General features: G+C 49.4%; 1 protein-coding gene across 1 annotated transcript in view; it reads right to left on the bottom strand.

The window, feature by feature from the left end:
* The window catches only part of LOC128721616 (uncharacterized), a 51265-nt gene that overhangs the window by 25137 nt on the left and 1108 nt on the right, over positions 1-25020 (bottom strand). Inside the window, exons 2-4 of the mRNA XM_053815386.1 lie at positions 19425-20473; positions 16257-19370; positions 3967-4140 (exon numbers count right to left, since the gene is read on the bottom strand). Of these exons, the coding sequence (XP_053671361.1) occupies positions 3967-4140; positions 16257-19370; positions 19425-20473 (4337 nt within the window). The remainder of the gene's footprint in view (positions 1-3966; positions 4141-16256; positions 19371-19424; positions 20474-25020) is intronic.

The following is a 25020-nucleotide window of genomic DNA, read 5'->3' on the forward strand; positions in this document are numbered from 1 at the left end:
GTATCCACGATCCGAAGATGCAACCCCACTAATGGGAGCACACGGCAAACACGGCATGCGAATGGTGGTTTTATCACTTTCACTCAAGGGAATAGTTTCCGATATCGAGCGTCAATCGCTGGGTGTTCGCAAGGGAAACCTGTAGTGCGGGATGGCGAGGAAAATGAAAAGAAAATATTAAACCAACCCCTTTTTTCCTTTATCAACATTTGTATGCGTTTCACTCACTCTTTCACGGATCGCTCCATTTTACGCGCAGCATAATCGCACGATTTCGGCTTTTTAACGTATCGCACGGAAGCATAAACATAGCTTTGCTTATTGATACACGATCGTGGGTCTTCGGTAGTTCGATCAACAAGAAGAAAATTCCAAGGGTTTGATAATGATAAAAATAAATACGCATGTGGTTTAGGTAAACACCGTAACAGCAAAAAAGCAAACAGGAACTCTCCATGAGGAACAACGACAGAACAGAGTAGTGATAGCTAACTTCAGCTTTTCAAAAGAACGTGACACAAACCTCGAGTCAGTTGGTTAATATTTCTTCCGGAAGAATTCTTTATACCCAACTGCGCTCATGCGTTTCGTACTAAGCTAATCCCGATACATCATAATTGCGTGCTGAAACGCAATAAAAAAACATTGAATGCCGGGTGATAGACTTCTGACAGTGAATGCAAATATACACCCCTCGACAAGAGCTGCCACTCGCTTTTGTGGCTGAGTTTCCTATCCTTCCGCCTACATTTTGGAGCTTATCAGGAGGATGCACCGTGTAAGCGCTTGTGACGGGCCCCGGAACAAACTGCTACCGGTCAGAATCGCCTTCAAACGACGCTGCCAACTCGCGTCTGGCATGTACTCGCGGGTGCTGATATAGCTTATCTTGCGGGCGGAATAAAGCGAAGCTAAACATAACATTGCTGGCAAAGGAGCACCCGTACCCGTATCGGAATAAAAATATTCCATTTCTTTGTGTACACGACGTTGGTTCCTGTTCTCAGTACAGAGGATAGGAAGAACAAAATGCAACTAACGGGAAGGGAGCAAAAAAAAACCTCCACCTTCTTATCAGCTTGCCAGAGGCTTTAGCACCAACCAACTCCGTTGTTGTGGGTTTGCTATGGGAGGTACAGCAAACGTAACCTTCCCAACGACATTTAGCTGCGGAGTGTCGTTTTTCTGCCCCTAATCTGTTAAGATCTGAATTAAGGCGTTTTGCGGGCACATGACCAAAGCAAACTTGGCTTTTTATAATCACCGTGCGGTTTGCAACAAATCCAATTCATCACTGACAACGCGCAGCCCTGCCCAAGTCCGACTCATTAGTAATTAAAATCTTCCGTCTGGACGCTTGGATATCGACATGGATCGACACGACATGGACGCTTTCACTCAATACAAGGACACAAACATATCACTGACTGGTGCGATGTTTGATTTCCAAAGCCTTAGAAGGATGATTAGTGATGCTCGATTGACAAGTTGTGTATCTTGTCCCCGCGAGAAGCGACTCCTTGTGTACTCGCAGTTCGTCCGTCCGTCCGGTTTCAGCATTCCTCGAGCATTCGTGGACACTTTCATCCACGTGTCGTCCGCAAGCCAAGGCCAAAAGGGGGAAAACTTGCGCCCCAATCGCACGCAGCACGCCGCCGGCCGTGGTTTCTCCCCATTATGGCGAGAGGCTGCACGCGCCAAGGGTGCTGCTGCCGAGTGCCAAGATGGATGCTTTTTCTTCGCGAACGGACGGATCTTCTGTCCGTGCACGGATGCTCTTCACATTGGACTCGTACACACGCAAGACTCCGCCATGGGGAGATGTTCCAATATCGATGGTCGGGGTGGGGCGATAATTGGTTTGCGGAGAAATTGAAAGCCTCACGTGTGATGTCGAAGGATTCCAGGCGTCAAAGCACTAATGCGATGGCGGTTTAGATGCCATGAGATGATGGGAGATCACTACGTGGTGGTGTGTTGGTGCTCAAGCAATCATCAATCTATTTAACCGATAATTGAATCTGATACGCTATCAATGTGCATACAGATTGGTGTGGATTTATGCGGCATATTTCTGGATAAAAAAAAAAACTTGTGCCATTCAAAGAAAGACATTTTAATTTTCCCTAGCTGCCATCTCTGACCGTGAGATACATAATTTAAAGATTTAGTTCTCTTTGGAAAGAAGTAAGCATATCTTGCACCATTTATCACGCTTTATAGTGACAGATAAGGAAAAATTCGCCTCTTTAGATCTCGATAGGAGACGAAAATATAACTTTCGTATTTCCTTCTGCTGGCCAATACCCGTTAAGAATGCAATCTCGCAAACGAAGACACTAATAATTTATTCTCCAGTCTCCCTCACACCCAGAAGGAGGCTAATTATTGGGTTAAAAGTGTCCTTTTCCCGTCCTCGTGTCCGTGAAAAGTCGGATGGCTGCTCGAACAAAAAATGGCTCCCTTTATTTACAGCGGTCTCTTTCGCGCCATTTCATGCCAGCGGGCAAGCAAAGCTAGGCGCACACTCCGATAAATGACGATAAATTTTCCCCAATCTCGTGGCGCTTTGCTTTCCTCCGTGGAGCAGTAGTGGGGTAGTAGCTTTTCCTCCTTTTCTTTATCACCCCCGTCTGGGCGTCACATCTCGTTTTCGTTACACTACATTTGCAACACACAGACGACTCCGACCCGAACGGAGAAAATCTCATTTTCAACATAAGGAAACGGAATTTTACACGAACTCCCGCGTCTCGCCAGTCTTACCCCCGCGTAACCGTCCGATGGGCGGAAAAGTGCGTTTCAACATTCATTAGGCAATGGAAAAAAAAAGCCTCATCTTCATCTCGCAAAACCTTCCACTGGAGACGAGACCGCGTCGCCGCCAATCGATGATGTGGCCAACGTGTGCAACGTGTGTGTGAGTGCGAATGAAGAGTACTTCCTTTCTCGCTTTCGTCTTCCATTTCTGTCTCTTTCACACCAACTCTCAGACGCTCAGACGATGGAGTTCCATTTCATTTTCCTTCATTGAGCGCATCCGTCTGGCCTGCATTGAGCTGAGACGCAGCAGCAGCAGCAACAGCAGCATGTGCGTGTTTGAAGCTGTTGGAAACGCTCTTGGACGTGGGCGCCTTCTCTATCTCGCGATGGAAGCAATTTTCCAGCCATCATCCGCCAGCTCATCCGCCAGCCATGCGGCCACACTCAAATATATGCTCAAATATCCACACCGATGTTTGTTTCCTCGCGCCTCGACTCGACTCCATGCGCCTACCCACCCCTAGTGCTGGGGTTTTTCCTTTCCATTGGGGCCACAACACACACACACACACACTCTTACGCAGAAACGCAAACTCGGAGTGCTCTTCCTCCATACGTGGGGAGTTGATTTTCCGCCGGCATACGGTGCCACGTTTCGCAAAAATCGTTATGGGGAGAAAAGTTTCACCTCATCACGAGTTTGCACTCTCACACCATCTCAAGGCCCGGAATGGACGGAAAATGACGAACCTCACACACCCGGTGACTACATGGGCTTATCATCAAACGGGAAACAAGCGATATTTACCGCGGTGGCACACGTGACACGATCGTCCGGTACGGCCAAGCCCTCCAGGGCTCTTGAGCGCTGTTTGCAAAGCGTTTTGGTTGGGAGAAGGAATGTTTACCATAGCGAAATGGTAAAAACATACATACGAAAGCACACATCCATTGTGATAACACCCAACGACTGCGTCAAGCGACAATACCATCGCGACTATTCCGTTGCTGGCGTTCGAGAGTAAGAAAATCGGGAATCATTTCAAATATCTACGATAATCTCAAAGGTTCGTCCATCACCTGCTGTCTGTACATCAGCTCAGCGTAGATCCATCCGTAGGTGCATTTGATACTACTAAGTCTCGATCCGTCGTTGAAGATGTGACCATTTCTGGGCCAGAAAGATCCCCACGCAACACTTACCTTACTACTTCTACTAGTCTTGTTTCTCATGCTCGATTTGCCATTGATCACGATGTAGGCGTTGGCGAATTCACCGTTGCACGGCGATGGCGGTCCAGTGGCCCACGCGTCGTCCGGATCGGTCGAGGTTTCCAGTGTCAGGTCGCCCAGCACCACGAAACCGGACTCGCCGGGCTGGAGAAAGAAGAAAAACAAAACGAATGTCCCGATTAATATTACCAACTGTGCCTGACAAAAAGATAAGGAAACAATTTAATAATGATCATCATCGTTAACAAAAAAAACAAACGCGTTTGAGCGTCTTGGATGGGGAAGAAGAAATGAAAACCACAAATTTGCCGAGGGGGGATGATTTTGGATTTCGCGAAACAATGTCCAACCGCAGCCGTTCGTCCGTTCGTTCAACTTTGCGGGGGGTGAATTAGAAATTCTAGCAAAAGTTATCAAAGAGCAATTAGCTCGACCGTGCCGGACTGTGAGCGTCCGGAATTCGCGATTCAGTAAATGAGGTCACGGAACACGCGCTGGGAGTTGACCTGCGGATCCAGCCATTTTCCCGATCCAGAAGGAAGGTTAACGTTCTCCGAAGGAGGTGGGCAGGCTGGACGGAAGCCGGAAATCGGGCGAGAAATGCGCTTAACGCTTAATGGCCGAGTTTTCGTTGTTTCCGTTGGGTGAACGTTTTGGAAAGACACGAGCGACACACAGTAGCAGGAGGAGAAGTCCGCAATTAACGTGACACAATCAGATACGTACGTTTGTGAAAGGGAAAAAAATAAACAGCACAAACTCTAAACTTTTAATTAAGATGAGAGAACCTCGGGACAAACTCCCAAGCATCCCCTCTCGGATTTAGGCTGGGAGGAAAAACAATCTCGAAAATTGAAATAATCTTTTCCTTAACACTCCCTCTCCTTTTGGTGGACGAAACGTAAAATGCAAATTAACTGCAAAGATAACCACTCCCTAAGCAACGGAAATAGAGTGAAAAGGTGTCAAATGAGTGTAGTGAATTAAAAACGGATCCATCTCGGTAGCCTCGGTACACGCCAGTCGCCGACTTCGTGCTAATGACTGAATCATTTACAACACTCCGAACCAGCCAGAAAGGGAGGCACAAAACGCTCCATCATGATGGCCAGCGGTAGCAAACCGCGAGTTCCGGGCTTGATTACAACCAGAAGCGGCCCATGTAAGTTTAAGCATAACATCATCATCATCATCATCATCATCATCGTCATGATCATAACATGCAAATGACCCATTTTCGGCTGGTGGCGTTCGCTTTGGCGTCTTCCTCTTCAAGATTGACCAAATGGTGTGCTTTTGCCGAGGGTGATTGCGGCGATAATTATCCATCTAATTACGACACTCGAGGTTCGGTGGTGGCCAAAAAGCGCACTGAGTGAGTACTTTAATTAAGATGACATTCAGATACGGATGAGGCGATTCGACGCAATTCGATCCGCACATTTCCACATGCGAGGCCAAAAGAGTTTCGAGGACGAGGAAGCGCACCACACACAGCTGCAGAGAGCTCGCACATGGTTGGTGTGTTGAAAGCGCCGGAATCGAACCGGAACACGTAAAAACGCGAAAACACCGAAAAACAAAGCTGTACAAACGTACGTACGAATGATTACATCGATCGAATATGGTGCGCGATTGTTTACGATGGCAAACTGCGATAGAAGAATCCACAACCAGTAAGGTAAGCTCACGTAACCCTCGAATGGGTTTATTGTCTTTTGTACACGTCCGCAGCAGCACCAGAGTTCTTATGTTTCGGTTGGCAAAGAGTCGTTTTTGGCGAGGAGTACCTTCGAAAAAATTCCTTAAGCACATACACAGAGCCAGAGCGTCATGGCGATCAATCGATTCGATTCAATTTCGATCGCTATTGCTGCGTACTAACAAAATGAATGCGCGAAAAAATCAACATCCCTCTCTCGACAACGAGAGCGAGAGGGAGTTGGGCCGAACAAAAAGTAATAAACCCCCCTCAGCACAAACAAAAACCGTTATCCCACGTCGCTGCGCAGATACGCTTAAGGGTGAAAGCGTTTGGTTGGGCAAAGGTTGTCGATATGCCGGCGATAGCGATCGTAATTAATATTCGTTGGCGCAAACATTGAGCGCGCACGTGAGACCGATGGCCGTTAGGAGGATCGGCTTTTGTGCGCTCGATCGGTGGCGATGATTGTCGTTTCAACAACGCCTCTCTTTCGGCACGTCTACACCAACGATCGATTGATCATTCGCACATTCCAACGCGTAACCCTTTTAACCCTTCTAAATTTATCATACTCATTGGTCCTATGAGGCAAGACAATCAGCCGGACACACCGGTGGAGAGGATATTTTATTAGTCGGTGCCCTCGAAGTGACGACGGTTTCCACGAACCACCCTCGATGGCGGCACGTGACTATTCTCGACCGTTTGAAAATGGCTTCCATCAGGGAGGGGCAGCAGTCGTGGTCCATTTTGTCCCTCCCAGGTTCGAGCGCGCGTCACCGCACAAATTGGATGAAGTAAGAACGCAAATTGCAACTGGCACGCGAACCAGGACTTTCCTTTTTACTCGCGACACCATCGACGTCATGTCCTCTTCTGACGGTATTTCAGCCGTACGTGAAATCGCTGCACTAACAGACGACAAAAAACAAAACCTCCAGCAGATAAAAACCTTTCTCGGTAAATCGCATCCTGAATGGGTTAAATAATTGGCAGGATAAAAAAGCCATCAAATGGTGGATGAATGGTACGAGAAGCCCGGTCAGTTGAGATTCCCTTTTCCGGTGTTGTGCCGCATGGGCTGTTGCATTTGCGAATCCGATCGGCGTCCGGACAAATGGAGTCTACCCAGACACCGGGTGGACGTGACTAATGGGTGCAGATTTCTTATGCGCATCTTATACGCCCACAAACCCGATACACACAAGGAACGATCACGTACATGCATCCAAAGATAGGGCTTCCAAGCCTGCGCTAAATGGTGCGAATACCGACGATAGCGTATAATAAATAGCGTGCGATGGAAGGGCAATAAACATTGTCCTGCATCCCGACGGACTTCACCGGGCAACCAGCTGGGTTTGGTGCGCCGGTATTTTGCAGAATGCGCACCGAACACGACACGATAATGCGAACTAATGGATTTCGTGTTGGCGGTTTAGTTCTTCGTCGTCTGGTGAATATTGCCGTGCTGAAATGAGGCGCGCGAGCACTCCATTGTGGTACTCTAACGACACAGCGGCCAAGTTGTGACATAAATTATTTCTCTCTTGTGGTTGAGTTCTTTGATAACGGTTCTACTCGGGCAGATGGAATTAATCGTTATTATTCTCCTCCAGTGGGTTTAGTTGTTTGCCAGGTGCAAATGTGTGAGCTGCAAAAGTTTGTCTATTTCTACTAAATCTCGTTGTTCCAAAACCCTCCTCAATTTTGGGTCTTCAAGTGATGTACATCATCTTCCAGGTAAGTCCTGTTAGGTCGATGACAAGGGAATGATTCGTGATGATCGGCTAGACACAAGCACTTTGGGAAGGTTCTAAGCGAAAAACGTGTCCGCTAACTTGCCAGTCCGTGTCACAGCCGTCCCAAACACGCGGACTACATTTGACAAGAGATCTACACGAAACAGATAAACCACGGCTAATAAGCCGAAACCATCGCGAGATCTACGAGACCCACGATCGATGTCATTGTCCTCCCATGTGCTCGAGCGCGCGTAGTACGGTACATAGTCATTAGCGTTTACGGCGTGGTGAGGAACACGCGGTCTGAAGGGAGCATAAAAGGCAATGTCAACGAACAACGAACGCCACCACCGGTGACTAAGTGGCACAAAGGTTGTCGAGAGTAATCGCCCTCCATAGCTCGGGGCAAGAGAGGCCGCCAGTTGGGAGCAGGGTGTCGAGGAATTCCTTTTTGTTCGCGCGATAGTTGGCACACGCGGTACGCCTTTATACGCCGCGATCGCGCACAGGTTGGTTGACTTTTTACGGCAGTGAACGTAGGCCTGTCTAGAGCGAACGGGGCCGGCTATTACTATCGGAGTTTGGGTGTTTTTTTTTTTTTGCTTCATTTTAGTTACTTTTTTCACCCCTCATGAAATGAAATATCACGGGCGCTTTGGACATCGGTGCACCCGAACAAGAATAGGAGGCGGTCTGTAGCCTTTTAAAATTAAAGTTCAATTCAATTTGCTTCTGAAATGAAATGGCATTGATTCGGAGTGGATTGGGACGAGATAAAATCAGATTTGCAACGCCTACTGAGCACGGAACAGCAGGTGCCACGTTTGACAGCTGTCAAGTAACACGAGTGACATTTGTAGAAAATAAATTCTGAGAGTTCAAGTTAAATACAACAAAAACATGCCACCGATTTGCGACATATTATGTCAGTATCTGAATCTGAAGCATCTAGAAAACTAGCCGTAGTAGCAGCTAGCCACATAAAAATGAAAATTAATGCCACCACATGCGAGGGATAAAAAGTTGCCTCGCAGGGTCACGTCATCCACTTTTTGCATTAAAGAACAAACCCCTCTTTTCCAGCTGAGCAGCAGATGCCTCATCCGTTTGCGAATTTCCGCAACACAAGCCTGCGGGCCCGACGACCGCTCTCTCCCCTGTTGTGGGCTCGCGCGATATGAAATAAGTTCAAGGCAGTTCGCGACCCCGTCGATCCTCCTCCCTTTCCCTCCCGCTACCTCCTTTCTTCATCGGCGTCACCGTCGTCGTCCTTCTGCATCCCCACCATGGGAGAGATACGAGAACCGGTTCCCTTCGAACAAAGAGGCCTGCGCATGCCTCTTCTGTCGAAGATGATGATGATGGGTGCGCGCAGTAACAGCACCAGGGCTTCCCTTCCTTGAGGCAACAACTCAACTCCGGCGATCGATGCGCTCCGCCGTGTGCTTCGTGAGAGTATTTCCGCCTATTTTCCACCGCTCTACGCCAAAGAAGAAGGCCGCCGCAATGGAGCAAGAGGCTCTTAATGCTGAACAGCTTCTTCTTTATTGTGCAGAAATTTACACCTCGGCCACACACCGTAAAAGTAGTTGTTAGGGTGCACTTTGCAGATGCGCCCCTTCTACAGAGCTGACCTACACCCCCAGGGGGAGAGAAAGATAGCTACGTTTCCTAGCATGGACAGTCATCATCTTGAAGGGTTTCTTCACCAACCATTGCATTTGTCTGTTGTTTTCTTTTACGGCAGTGCTTCCTATACACCTAGCACATAACTGGCATCGGAGGGTCTCTGGTCAATGAGTGAATGACTTCGCTCTCCAGCTCGAAGTTCGCAACGGCCGGTGGTCTATTATTATTACCTGGTTTGTTAAACAACGCGCGTACTATCCTCATCGAATCGTGGAAACATAGCGCACCCCGCCCAGCTATCAATTTTGCGCCGGGGGCGAGCCACCGCCGCGCAATCGATGCGTAACTAATTCCGAAATTTCATAATATTTCACCCACCCCCTGGGAGGTAGCAAGCCTGGACTAGATCGGGTGGAAGGGAGGGGAGTCGGAAGATTATTGTGCGTAACGGCCGCGTCAACTACAGGGTGCCCCCGTCCCGAGTACCGTCAACCGGAAGGACCGAAATCACTGCGGACAATTGCGGCAATGCCACGTTACAAAATGGCGGATGAGGGAAAGGACAGACGGACGGACGCGGTACATCGACGAGGGAAGCCCTCGGAGCGTGACGGACTTTACATGTGTGGAGGCGGCATCAAATTTCCCCACCGGCAGTAAACGGCACAGGGTGGGTTGGTTGCCCTTTTTTTAAATGCGATAATGTCACGTAACCCAGCCTGACGCTCCAGCCTGCTGTGGTACGCGTATGGCACCAAGTCATGAACTGTGTGTGTGTGTGTGTGGGGGGGGGGGTCCCATTTTCGGTCAGATGCACGAGTCGTCCTGTGAAGGTTTCAGAAGTTGTCCCTTCGCCACACGTCGATCCGTCAATCCGATGCGCCTTCATTTCATCGAAAGGAAAAAAAAAGACCATCCATCAAGGACAGTTTCTTTGGGCTACATCACTCAGCAAACCACGGTAGCAACATCGTTGCACTGGAATCTGTGTAATTATGGCTCGGCGACCAATTCCAGAGACGTCTAAATCGAAAAAGACACACGCCCGGCGGGAGCGGCAAAAGGATCGCAAAATGACAGGCGCGCATTGATCGATACAACGAAAGTTGTCCCATTGCCAGCCAGCCACACCGTGAAGTGTCCTCGAAGGTGGCGAGTTTTTGTTTAAAAATTAATTCACTTCAACAGAGCACTCCACGCACCGTATCGGGTTGGTTTCGCGAGGGAAGCAAGGGAAGGACAGCAACCAAAAAAACCAACCTTCATCTGGTGCGATCGTAGACTTAATGTCCTTGGAGACTGCAAAATTTCTTGCAGAATGTGAAATGAGTGGTTGGAAGTGACACACGTAGGATAACAAAAAAACCCGAAACACAACCCAACAAAGAATCCACTGCAGGTTCCAGTTCCAGATCCAGTTCCTTTAGTTGTCGCTCGCTGTAGCTGGGGGGGGGGCTCGTAGAATAAAAAGAGAGCGTAACCCGCCAACTTGAGCCAGGGCGTGTGACGTTGGCTGGTGGAGTAACCTTTTTTTTTGCTTCTCCTTCTTCAGCTTCTTCTATACTAGTCTGCCCGCGAGACTACCCCGTCGAGTGATCTGTACGTTGTACGAGAATCTTTAGCGAACCGGATTCGCAAACCAGAACAGGTTTGCGCATTCGCGCGACTCTTTGTCATCGTGGTCGTGGACCTTGCAACCGATCGTTTGGAAACAACTCAATTTTCGCCACCGAACGGTGCCGAGGAATGACTTTTGATTTTACACAGAACTAACGGATACCTTCGAATAATCGAAGGCAGCAGCAACACTAGCAACCACTGCAAATTGATTCGAAAGTAAGTTCCCCCGTACGTTGGGGTGTTGGTTCTTATTGTAGGAATGAAGAGAGAGCGAGAGAGAGGCCGGCCAATAGCGAATAGCAAAAAAAAAGGCAGATAAGAAGCATTCGCAAATTCGCGAGGAGCCCCATTACTTCATACATTCCGCAACATGCCTCAAATTATTTTTCCCGTAAAGCCAACGAAGAAAAGTGGCCTTCGCAAGCCGCTTTTCTTTCCCAGCACAGCGCGCCCATTTTATGTTGCCTGTGTTCCTGTGTTGTTTTATTGTTGTTCCTTTTTTATTTCGCCTCCTCAGAAAAGTGTATATTTGCACACTCGCTGGAAACGGGAAAAGGCGCCCGGAATTGGCAATTTGCAAACAGACTCCGCCACTTGACCCAAAGTGAGCCAGCGGCCAAGAAGGAGAAGGAAACGCGTGATGTGGCCCCACACCGCACCTTGGCGAAGCTCCACACAATCCGGTTGATCACTTCACCGACTTCCGGTCGGAGTATGTAGCTTCATCAACCGCCAGTGGGCAAATAACTCCCGAAAAACCCTCCCAATCTCCAGCAATGGCCACTGGTTCCCTTCCTTCGCGATCATCTTCTTTCCCACCGCTCAGTGCCGGATGATGATCACAGAGCTGTGTTTGCGGAAGGCCCGATCCTGGGGAAGCTGGGTAGGGTGAAACAGATAATCGCAATGCTGATTTGAGTGCTCATTTTCGGTTATCGATCTCGGGAAAAATTTACACCGCCCCAAGCACTCGATCTCTCTCTCTCTCTCTCTCTCTCTCTCTCTCTCTCTCTCTTTCTCTCTCTATCCATTACTCGCCGTTTGCAACGCCATCAAAGCGGAATCGCTGCTTGAGGGAGATTATTTTCACAGCCCTTGCGAGGTGGTGTTGATGATTCGTTGGATGCGTGCCTTCAGAAGTAGCATATTAATCCACAGCCACTCCACTGACAGCCCTAGGCGAAAGGAGAAGCAATAAGACAACAACGAACGGCCGGCTGGACGGATAAAACAACGAGCCCCCATTTTTCGGCACAATGAGAGGGCTTTAGGGATACGATCAAATCCGTCAAGATCGGACGCAATTGATACTTTCCGTCAGCGGGAAAGAAGCGCCCCACCTAAGAGCCCTTAAACAAGCATACCCTGGATGACTGTTTTCTCCACGTCATGCCAATGGCGGAGAAGAAAAGGAAAAGAAAGAGAAAATATAAGGGTGTGATGAAAAGCATGCACCTCCCTACATGACCCACATTAGACGTTCTGCCTATGACGATCGCGCGATCTTTTCCCCAAAAAAACCCCGCTAAACAGAGGTCGTTGTGTAAATACACGGTAGCCTCAACGTTCCGTGCCGTGTTCATTACCGGCGATGGATACAACGGACCCTTCCACGGCACTTCCGCTTTCTACTTTCCCATTGCACGCGGCCCAATCGAAACGAGAACGCGCACCCAAAACACCGCTTCATTATCAGTCGTGTGTGATGATGTGCTAACCTAATCGGTGGTGGTCCTTTCCTCGACCAACTGGTCGTCTACCACCTCCTGAACTTCGGCGACTTTCGCGTCTTATCGCGTCCATCCCTTGTGGCAAGGGGTGACAAGAGAGGTAGGATTTTCCACGCCCAACCATCCGCAAGAGGGTGCCGCGCCATTTGCTCCATCAATTAGGGTCCGATCGTAATTGATGTGTATCGCACGAAAAAATAACATGTTCGACAGCATTCTGCCAGTATCTGGTTTGTTCACGCGTGTTGATTCACTCGCATCGGTTTTCCACCTCATGGTCGTTCGTTTGCAGTCGCAGGTGCCCATTTGATATGCGGTACAATATTTATGAGAACCATACGGTACTATTCGATCAACAGCTGGCTTTTTTGTTTTTTTTGGGACGTCACCGAATCTCTGTTCATTTCCCACGTTTTTCGTAAGCTGTCGAAACTTTGGTCGTTAAAGAAAATGAGGAACAGAGAGGACATGCCATGCATTTGTCGATTCTTCCTAACGTATGGAAACTGTGCTTTTGCTGAATGAAATACACGAGCTTCTCAAATAAGGCTCTGTAAAGATGCAAGGCTGCAGTTCTTTGTTATCTCTGTGTCGCAACTATCTGCATCGATAAGTCATGGCTGTGGAATGCGTCATCATCTCCATCCGGCCGGTTCGTTAGTCATTCTCGAGGCCACGTGCAACACATTAAACACACACGGGCTAGAAACTCGGAGGATACAACAACAGTACATTGAGCGTATACAATTAGACCTTCCGCAAAATGCACATAAAAAAAGTTACCTATAGCTTGCACACAAAAAAACATAACGATATAGCGGATACAAACGTGAAAACTGCACGGAGCCCAAACCGTCAATCTACTGCCTTGGGAATAATCAAACCTGCGTGTAGTGTCATACTTCCAGGCTATCCAACGTTCGCGTATGCAAATTTCCTGTTCCACAGCCAAATTGTAAGCCTGCGCAACCGTTGGCAAGCCGTTACCCGTGGAAAGATTTAAAATATTCAAGTTCCCGTATGTGTATCTTCTCAAACCGACAACAAGCACCACAAACCTTTTGCACAGCCAGTGAGTAGCTGTATCGACAACGTCCTGTAGAAGACTCTTCTCTAGATGATGGTCTTCTTTTGTGAGGTGATTCCAAGTGAATTTTGCACTATCAAACGGCGCCGAGAAGCGGCAATATTTGAGCTTCCTAATAAATAATTCATTCGCTGCTAGCTTTACGACCCAGGAACTGACGCTGTCGCTGCTACACAAACGCACGGTGGTGTCAACGCATCGATTCGCCAGACGAGGCGCGGCCTCAGTGAAGTTGTCGTCCCAGAGAAGTTGCCAGAATTTATTCCGACATACCTGTCTCACCGCCGGTGTGCGATCTGAGACAGAGTTTGACAGCCGCCGGAAAGTGTGGCGCAAAATCTAAAATGCAAATCGACAACTCGTCGACATTGGGCTCGATTGCGCCGTGGAGGAATGCAGAGATCGACCAAAGCGAACCACAGCGAAATGGCAAAGATCGCATGTCGTAACTCAGCAATGTCACAACTGTGCACCCCAATCCGAGCCAGTTCTCCCTAAAGGTCTATATCGGCTCGATCCCTTGACAAAGAATTCGCTCCGGTGCATCGGAGGTACTTCCACCGACACTGGGTACATTCTGCAAACAAACCTATCCCCAATGGCAGATTACGGGTGATGATGGATCGTGACGGGCGCACGATATGCGCACACAGCTCGATCGTGCACAGTGAGCAGGAGGAGTTCAGCGATTTTGCTCACGAAAATAATCACCTCACGTCGCGACGACACGACGGTGCAACGCCCGGATCTTTGCTTGACATTTACGATTGCAACAATGCAATGGGGAAGGGTAGAGTAAATATCATTCTTGTCTCCGGGGAATGAATTCATCGCTTGGGCAGCGCGAATTCTGCAGCGAGAACGAACGGAGAAGGTCTCTTTGGCCAATGCCAGCTAACACCGTTAAAAAGCCAAATCAAACGATCGATCTCAAATCGTGACGATTTATATAGAGTGGTTCAACATTAGCGTGCAAATTTTAATTCGTCTTAAATCTCCTCCAACATATCACATTTAGGGTTATGGAACAGGACGTTTTGGCAAAAAAAAAGTTCGAACATGGCGGCTTATGAACTGCGTAGTCCAAAATAGCCGATTATGTTCTCTCTTGTTGCTAAGCAACACCCATCTATGTCTTGCTAACAGCTATTAGTATGGTGTTGTTAGACAATATCCTTTCCTAGACAATCTAGTAAGCAGAATTTGTTCCTCATCTAGAATGCCTTGCTCATGAAACAACCTTGCTCACGATTTGGAAGTAGTTACTGTTTGTGAGTGGTGCGAATTTCATCAAATCAGTTCTCAACTAGAACCATGGATATCATTTGCAGCATCTGCTGGGAGGAGCTGAATTTTGGGCGCATTGTGGCCACATCGTGCGGGCATCTCTTTCACGAGCGTTGCATACTAAGCTGGATCGCAATACAACACTGCTGTCCCGAATGTCGCAGCGGCACTATTATACCGTTTCGGTACGCTTACTTCACCTGGCAAGAATCAGAACAGCCAGTTGATTCTGGGACCCTAAACGAGCGGATCCCGAGTACGTCATCTGTCTTGAACACGGACTTTGATTCGGACTCGGACGTCCAGCTGAATGATGCAGACTCGGACGTCCAGCTGAACGATTCAGACTCAGACGTACAGGATTCGGACTTGGAGAACGAACAAACGCAGCCGTGCGAAAAATGTCAGCTGGATGCACGGTTGGCCTTATTGCTGAAGAAAAAACGTGAACTAGAAGCCGAACTGAAGCATGCGCAAGAGCATGACCCAACTGTTGTTGGTGATTCTTCAGCGAATAAAAAACCACGGCGCGAATGAGACATCCAGCATGCGCAATGAACGATAAGTCGATGAAACTCTGCGCGTTATTTGTCGATAAATTATGATTTACTGATATCAGTATGTAGAGAGCAAACATCCGGGAAGTTAGGTCACGAAGGTTCCGAATAACTCATGAATAAAAGGCAAGCAAGAAACCAATGAACCAACGTAAATTGGTTTAGATGGGGGTCGCTTTTTTTAGAAAGCGCATCAGATTAAAATCGATGAAGAACGTTGTCATTGAATCTCTCAAATCACTCATATAGGAGGGCTTTAAAAGGGCTAAGCAAGGGTTTTTTACCTCTACAGACTAAAAGAATTTGAGTTGAATAAATTGGAAAACCTAAACTACGGTCTTCCATATTCATCACACTCGACAAAAGAGAATCCAATGCATGAATGATCGCGTAAGAAAGGTGTGAGCAATACGCCTCTCAAAAACCGGTTTGCAAATTTTTTACAGATCGCCTGTATGCGATAACTCGTTCGTGTTGATAATGATAAAAGGCATTCAACCGATCATCATGATCATCGTTTACTCGCCCGTTGCCTATTTTTGTCCATCAACCTTGAACTCGAAACCACACAAGAGGGAAGAAAATTGGATTCGCACTTCACGGTGGTGCGTCAATTGACACGCTTTTCATTGCGACCGCCGTTAAGCGGAAATCTCCATCAACAGCGACCGTGACTCATCGTACTGCGCGCTATCGACAAAAAAGAGGTGCAACAGCGCACGAATTTAAAGCACCCTCCTTCCCGAGCTGGCACATTGTGGATTTTGGGGAATTAAATCGAAGGGGAAAACACGGATCGATAAGATAGCGCGCGTGGCAAAGCGGATGAGTAAATGAAGGAGTCATCCCTTTCCTCGCATGTTTCCCCCAAATTCCCTGACGCAAAGGTTCGTGACTTACCTTGGGAAGTTCTCTCGGGCGTGGCCGGATGATGACGCCATCGTTCTCGATGTAGTCCGGCACGTCCTTGCGATCGCTGAAGTTAAACACCATCGTGTTGGTGCCATCCTGCTGGTGGCTTGGCGGTGGTTTCGTCTTCTTACGCACCGGCACCAACCCGGCCAGGGGCGATTGGCCACTCACCACCGTTCCGGCACTCCCACCGGTTCCCCACTTGGCCACAAACGACGTGGTACTGTCGATCGCCGTCGTCGGCGCCATCGTCGGTTTCACACCAGCACCATTCGCACCACCACCAGAACCATTATTCGCACTTGCCACTTGCACGCCCGAACCGGCACCGTTAGCGTTGTTCGTTCCGGACGACACCGGTACGGCGACGGATTCACCGCTTTTCTCGCGATTGATTTGATTCTTCTCGATCTCGCGCCGCGTTAACGAAGGCACCGGCACCGGCACTGCTGTTGGGATCAAAGCACCACCCGGTACGATCGCACTAGAACCTCCACTGGCAACACTGGCTGCTGAGAGGGCACTACTACTACCACTACTGACACCGTTGCTGTTCGACGAGGTCACCACACTAGCGCCCTCTGGCGGCAGACGCCCGTTGGCCTCGATCTGTGGTGGCTTTCCTACTCCACCACCGGTCAGGCTTTCCCGTGACATCGGAATCGGTGGGGCGGGTGGTTTGTTGCTGGCCACGGGTGTCATCCCACCACCACCAGCGCCGCTGGCCCCCGGAAGATACGATGATTTGACAGCTCCGTTAAACCGGAACTGCGTCGTAGTACCGGCACGGGCGATGTTTTCCATGGCGGTGCGGGAAATTTTCCGCACAGATCGATGCTCCTCGTTCTCCTCCTCCTCCTCCTCCTCGCTACTGTCCGGACTCACCTCGTCCTCACCGTCCGCGTCGTGTTCACTTCCACCACCCACTGCTGGCACGTCCTCACCTTCTTCGCTCGAGTCCGGATTGACGGTGTAAGAACCGCTGGCGCCGGTGATGCCGCCAGCTTTCCCGTGATCCACCTTATCCCGCACCTCCTGTTCTTCGTCTTCTTCCTCCTCCTCCTCGGCGGTGGTCGTGTCGTCCTCCTCACTCGTGACGTAATCAAGGTTGCGTCGATCCTGCACCAGAACCGACCCGTTCGCAGCTCCAGTCGGCGTAGAGGTCGCCAGATGCAGACTGGCGAGCTTACCCGTGAGTTGCTGGATCGAAGGCGAGTCGCAAATTCCCGTCGTCGTCGTCGTCGTCGGCGATGTTGCCGCTTCCCGTGCCGTATTGCCTGTACCGCTGGTGTGCATGTGTTGGTGGTCTGACCCTGGTGTGGCCAACGTCGTTGCCGTCGTCGTCGACGACAGCGTCTTAGCGCCCGTTGATGGTGTCTGCGTCGTACCGTTCTCGTAGTTGTTGTGATCACGAATCGTCGCACCGTTCTTGAGTGCGTCGCTTTGTGGGCCCTTCGTACCAACACCACTACCACCGTTGGCCCCATTGGCCACCACCGGGGTGGTGTGTTTGCTGCGTGCTGGAGGCGATGGAGGCGTAGCTTGTTGTTGGTGTTGTTGTTGTTGTTGCTTGGGGGCTTCTGTCATCCCCACCGTCGGCGGTTTGTTGTGGTTTTTAACAGCTACCACCGGCGGCGGCGACGACGACGACGACGGTGTTAAAGCGACGTTCTTCAGATTGTTAACCGCCTCGAGCGTTTTCGGTGTCGGTGGCGGTTTACCTGCGGCGGCACTAACAACCTGCTGCTGTTGCTTCGGACTAGCGGTGCGTGGTTTGATATTTGGCTTTTTGGGGCTTAACGGAGGTTTCGGGTGTGTGATGGGTGGTTTTTCACCCGCAATGGCCGCCGCCGCTGCTGCCGTCGTTGTTACGCCCGGTGGTGTGGTCACCGTACCCGAGATGATGATCGATCGATAACTGGCCACTTTGTGTGCGACTTCGCTACCGGCGGCAACCGCCGTTGTGGCCACCGACGTCACAACACCGCCACCGGTTCCGGCCGTTGGTCGGCCACCACGACGGTTCGCATTCGCTTCGAAGATCTTCATCGTCTGCTTGACCACATCCGGCGGTGGCCGCTCGTCGGCGTCTATGAACGAGGTCAACCGCTTCGGTTTCGGATCACCCTTCTCGCGCCCGTTAATGATCTTCTCCTCGATCGTCACGCAATCGCTGACCAAAAGCGGCAAATCTGGTGCTCCTCCTGCACCGGTGGCACCTTTCCCATTCAGCAGCATCGCCGCCGTCGTCGTCGTCGTCGCCGTCGCCGTCGCCGTCGACGCCGTTGGACTGCCGGTGGTGGTGATCAAGTTCGAACTGGATATACCGTTGCTTGTGACGTGCCCCTCGTTCAAGTGAGCGGTCACTACTGCTGCAGCCACCGCCGCCGGCGGCGTCGCCGTTACCGTCGTCGTCGTCGTCGCCGTCGTTGGCTGCGCGATCTCGTCCAGTATGATCACATTGCTGCCCACCTCGACAGAGGACGACACGGTGGTGATGGTTGTTGATGGAACTGTTGCTACGGTTGCTGGAGCTACTGCAACCGGTGCCGGAGGAGCTGTTGTTGCCGTTGTTGCTGCTGAGGCTACTGGGTTGGCTGCGTCTCGCTCCCAGGCCTTGTGATCGTAGCGCACCAAAGCCTCGACTGAGCGGGCACGCTTGAGCAGGATCGCATCGGCACCACCAGCGCCTCGATGGTGCTTGGTGTAGCGATTGTACTCGTTCTTCTTCTCCACCTGACGGCTCGCTCGCGTATAACTGTTTTGCACGCCGCGCAGAAACGGTGCCGTCTTGACCGCACCACCTCCTGGCTGTTGCTCCTCTTGGTGCTGGAGTTGTTGCTGGTGCTGCTGTTGGACCCACGGCTGTTGTTTCGGGGCGAATTGGTGCTGCTGCTGCTGCTGCTTTAGGTATGGAGGCGCCTGCAGAACTACCGTTGGATGAATCTGCTGCTGTTGCTGCTGCTGATGATGGTTATGGTTATGGTTATGATTGTTGCCGTTTCCGTTGGTGTAGTGTTCGCGATGGTACTGCTGTTGCTGCTGTTGGTGGTGCTGGTGTTGGTGATGATAATTCTGCGATTGGTACTTTTTCTGCTGCTGCTGCTGTTGCTGCTGATGATGATGATGATGATGATGACCGGCACCTGGACCAACACCTACTCCTCCACCTCCGGTACCTTCGCTACCGATCGATTGTTCGCGCTCACTCAGATCCTCACTTTCCTCATCCAGCAGGTTATTGAGGCTTGTCGCACGGCGCATGCTATTCAGCGAAGGACGCTGTTTGGCCACGGATTGGCGTAGGGCTAGGCTGAGATAGCGACAGCGCAACCGCGACACGATCCCTGGCCCGTACTTTAGCTCCTCGCCGGCATCTCCGATACCACCGCCACCACCACCACCAACACCACCACCGCCCACGATGCCTCCACCGCCACCACCCGTCACATCCAGACCCCCGAGCACGGAGCTTTTTTCGTAGACAACGACGATCTCTTCCGCGGCCGTAGCTGCCACCATCTTCCTGGCTGCAACGCCGTCCCTCGAAGTATGTTGTTGCTGCTGCTGCTGCTGTTGTTGCGTCGGAGAGTGCGTTCCCGATACCACCTTGCCACCAACTACTGCTGCTGATGAGCAGACGGACGAACTTTCACGCTCGACGATCACTGTGCCGCCCGTGGTGCGGTGTTGTGTTGCGGATCCGATGGCAGCACTACTGCCGCTCTGTTCCGAACTGTGTTGTGTTGTGGCATTGGAATGCGAATGAGCTCCGTTAGCCGTGGGGAGCGACGATGGCGATGATCCACTTGCTGGAGCTGTCGATGGTGGCACCAACACTGCTACGGCTTCAGCTGGGCCGCGTGTGGCACTACCAACACCACCTCGCTGCTGCTGCTGCTGCTGCTGCTGGTGGTGGTGTTGTTGACTGTGGTGATAGTGCTGCTGCTGCTGGAGGTGTTCATTCGCTGCTCCATAATGAACACCGGCAAAAGCACCGCCAGGTGACGTTGGAGATGCTGTTGTCGTGACTGTCGCATGGTCGGAAATGGAGCAAGATGTGAAATCGTTATTATTTCCACTGTTCTCAGCCAACTGTCCTGACGATTCGGCTGCTACTGGTTGTTCTGCGCCACCGGACAGCTGATGCAGCGTTTCGCTGGCAGTCACTGTAGTTGCATCGGCTTGCGCACATGTGGTGGTGTCTGGCGTGTGCAGCAACACACACGCAATCGCAGGAAGTAAACAAATTCCAGACCCAATGTAGGTGCGTGAAGGTGGTGTGTGCGTTTGTGCGGGAGAGAGATGGTGACGTGCTCACACAACGTGGACAAGCGTGTAGTGTACGATCGGCATATGTACACAAACCACGCAGGTGTGTGCGGATTAGTTGGTTACAACGATGGGTTGATGGCAGTACGAATGAACAACACACACGGTGAAACAACAATAGGAGCGCGTGCGGATACAAATGGAGATGGATGTGTGTGTGGGTGTGTGTGTGTGGTTGAACACGCGTCGACGTTCGTACCAGTTACCAGGAATAACAGAGAGCGAAAATGAAAGGGAAGAGGAAAATGAACAACATGAATGATTAGTTCGACGATACGCAATGAACACAAAATAGTGTGCTATAAACTATCCCAGACACAAACCAGCAAGAAGTGGCTTTATTTTATACCGCCGAACAGCAATCTCACTGATAGATGTATTATTTCTTGGATTTTCCTACATTGATTGGATTATTACGGGTTAGAAGTTTTTTTTTTTAACAACGTACTGGTGCAGTATTTACAGAAACTTGAGATGATCAGATAGCTCAAAAAATGTACAAGCCCTTTGAAGTGACGAAGATTTATGAACCATTGTTAAATATGAATTATATTTCCTAGCTAGCTTTTATTTTTTTCGTCGAAAATTCCACCCTCTTTATAGATAGCTTTTGAGCTGATCACCACAAGGGTTAAGTGAACATTTTTATAGCACACGATCATTTCTCCTCCGGTGTATTTTTTTCCCAGTGTTGGTACCACGACCATTCATTTAATGAATTGAGCCACGAACTACACGCGTTCGCCGGTTAGTACCGGAGCGAAAGACACGCATGCGCGAACGAGATGCTCGATCGTGGGAGATAGAGAAGGAAAAACAAAACCACATAAATCAAAGTACCGCTGCTGCACGGAGTTCATTGCCCAGCGCAACGTCCGAGAGGTGGGTTCATTGATGCGATCGCGAACGAATGAATACCATTTTCCAACCGATAAGTCAAAGGCATCCGAATAACGCAATCCATTTCCCCAGGAGAGAAGAAGAAAAAAAAATGAACACGAAAACACGCCAAATGATCATTGCTCCATTGAGCATGTGCGCAGTGAAAAGTACGAATTGTTGGTAGCTCGATCGACAATCGAACGATTTCAATGATAGGGAAAACAGGATCACTGGTGTTAACTATTACTGCACATTCAATGTCCATTCGGCGGGCGCATATCACTGTTCCCTTAAAAACGAAATATCGAACGAACCATTGCGGCTTCTAGAGAGGTGCACGCATGTTTATCAACTCTTTTCCGTTCCTTCGTCCATGGAAAACCCGTTCCTGAAGCGGCGATGGAAAAGAAAGAAAAGCAATAAACAGGCTCGTGGGGGCTCGCATCTCCGTTCCTTTCTCCAGCTCCTCCCGTGAGGCATCCCATGCGTGGATTAACCGGCTCGAGGGATGGATGGTGGGGAGAGTAGATAAATAGCATAATAAAATGTAAATAAATAAAGCCCACCAAAGCGGAGCTATCCGGTTGCTCTGCGCGCGCGCCGATCTATCGTCCCGCGGGCAGTTCATTCTAACTCCCTTTTGAGGTGTGTTTTTAGACGTTTTCAGGGCCAGGCCAGATATTTTCCCGATTCAGAGAGATCGTGGCTCAAATGATGATCCTTATTATACCGCCGATGGTGCGATATCGCTGATTTCGATAGCTTCTTGCCACGAGGGCTTCGAGAGGATGAATTGAAGCCATTAAAGGTGGTTTAATTGTTCAATGGGCTTCTTTCCCATTCTCTGCTTAAGATATGGGCCCATAAAACGAGCAGTTTGATCCCACAGAAGCCTCATTTTTCAAATATTCACAGTTACCCTAGCAATATTCTTATGACCAATGTTCATCGAAACCGTTTCGCATAGCAAAAGCATTAAAACTGCTTGCGTCAGACAAAACAAACGAGTACGAGCAGTTCAGAGTAAGCGACAAACACAGTGTTTAGCAGCAGGAAAAAAGGTGTTATTTCTTTGACCCGAAAACCAAAGGAAACGCACCACCACTTTGCAGCTGCACACGATCGTGGTGGTTAATGCGCTTTTCCGACATTCAATGTGACGGTGTATACGGACGGGCGTGTACGCGTGTGCCGCTTGATCGTATTTTCCTTTTATGTCACGGTGTTATACCGCTGACGATCTTTCGTTCGCAAATTACACCTAGGCCAATGCCGAGGTGTCTCGCTGGCTTATTTCTGGGGATTTTCTGGCCACCTTTTAGCCACGTCAGCGGTCGGGAGAGCAAAAACAGACAGAAAACCTTTACCGGGAGCGATGCAGAAAATCGAATTCAACTAGATAAACACGTGAGGTCAACGTGCATATGGAAAAATGGGCTATTTTCCCCTTTTTCCACTACTGGGCGATGGTACTGTTGCCACATGCACAAGAGACATTCCAATGGCAGAGAAACGCCGCGCATCGTTTCGTTCGACAATCCCAGCACACATCCATCGGCTGGTTTAATTTGCATATGAACGCGTGTGTGCGCGAATAAAGCACTAAATAAAACAACGCCCTTTCTCATGCGCCCCTGTGGCAGGTCTCCGAGCACTGGCCGTTTAGTGCTGGACTTTGCAGACGCCGCGACGAGTATCTGATATATTTCGAGCAATAAAAAAAAAACAACAACAGGAAAGAGAATAAAAGAAATGAATACTACGCAACACGGTTTCGTATTTGCATTCCGACACAAATTTACCTTCGGTGTGGATTTAATTTTGTTGTTTTTTTTTCGATTTGCTTTGTGAACGCACGAAGTGAAATTGGGTGCCATTCGAGTGTATACGAATTCGAAAAAAAAGGCAGCCCATATTTTCGTCACCTTTGCGAGGCGGAATTGTACGAAATTTAGTTCAAAAAAGAAACAAATCGGATTGAAGTTTTCGTTACAGTTTCTGAAAGCAATAACACTCCCTCAGGGTCCCTGCCTTATACAAAAGAAACCAAGCAAAATGGCAATTTGGCACGAAGTGGCGTCGAAAAGTTCAAGCAGAAAACCGCTGTTTGAGCAATTTTAAAATCAGCTACCATAGCAAAAAAGTATGCATTTTTTCTTCTCCAACCATTTGTTGGAGCGTGCTCTCGAGCCTTTCATTCTTCCAAGTTTTCCATTCTTGAGCTGGAAAATGTCTATAGAAAACGTGGCTCCGCCGTGCGGTTCCTCGCGAAGCTACCGCTGATTGAAACTATTCAGAAAATTGTCCAAAACTTTGCCAAGCTGTGCCCCGTATTTCTACGAGCTCCAGTAGCGACGAGGCTAATGAATTTTTCATCACAAACCACCGTAGAGAAGAACTTTCCGGCTTTTCCGTCTCGCGCACCACATCATATCAGGTCTCCCCACACGACTGCACGATGGTTCGCTGATGCTCCCAGTCAACCCCATTAGTGCAACGCGTCTAATTAATGAACCTCTTGTCCCCTTCAGCGCCCTCTCAAACCTGCTGCTTATGGCACAAATCCACCAGCAGCCTAATGCGTCCCCGTCCAACAGCTCTAGCCACAGCGCAAATCGCACTAATGCTGCCAAAACACTCCAAAAAGTGAGGCACAAAAAAAGCCACCAATAGATCGTGAAAAAAAAAACATTACGCTTGATACCGACCCCTCCGAAAACACAAAAAAAACCTGCATAATCAATTACCGGTGACGGTTTCGAATTTAATTGCACCCGAAACGCGCGCTCCACATCTCACACTTTCCATCCCCACGCCCCCCGGAATCTCGAAGAAGGTGGGTGGGGAAGGTTGAAGTACAGCTGGGTGTTGGGGTCTTAAGCAAGTCTATAATTTTTGCACTTTGCTTTGATTATTTACAAAACAAAACCTTAAACCAACGGGTGAGCGGGTTTCAACCCAGCGAAGCCTTTTCAGTTTTGCGTCCTGCTCAAAAGAAGCCATTTAATTCGTACGTGCCGAAGGACGGTGGCGATGACACATTTTTTGCTCCTTTGTTTTTTTTTGAACAATCGCCAAGGCAAATTGTAACAAATCGCCCCGGCATGGAATTGATGAAACGAAACGAAGAACCACAAAACGGCGAGGTGGTGGCAGTATGCGGTAGTAATTCGCGAACAAACCGAATTGTTGCATATAGTTTAACCAGTTCAAACGTTCCGCATCGGCAAAAGGTCAACTGTTCACACGAACGCAGGAGAAAGGATCGTAAACTCATCCATACGCATAACGATTTCGGTTTTTAAGGTGTTCTTGCGGCACGGAATACTCACGCAAAAAAAAAACGCATGATTCCACGATCACCATGTTGGGTAGTAAACCCTAAAAGAACCACCCTGTGAGATAAGGGTGGATATATCGCCGGTTACCAAACCAAAGCCCACCACCGACGCATGATAAGATAATCGGCATTCTGCTTGCGAGAGAAACGGAAGCAAAATCCAACGAACATGAAGGGGACGGATTCTTATCACATCTG

Source organism: Anopheles nili, chromosome 2 (genome assembly GCF_943737925.1).
Source record: "Anopheles nili chromosome 2, idAnoNiliSN_F5_01, whole genome shotgun sequence".
NCBI classification, from domain to species: domain Eukaryota; kingdom Metazoa; phylum Arthropoda; class Insecta; order Diptera; family Culicidae; genus Anopheles; species Anopheles nili.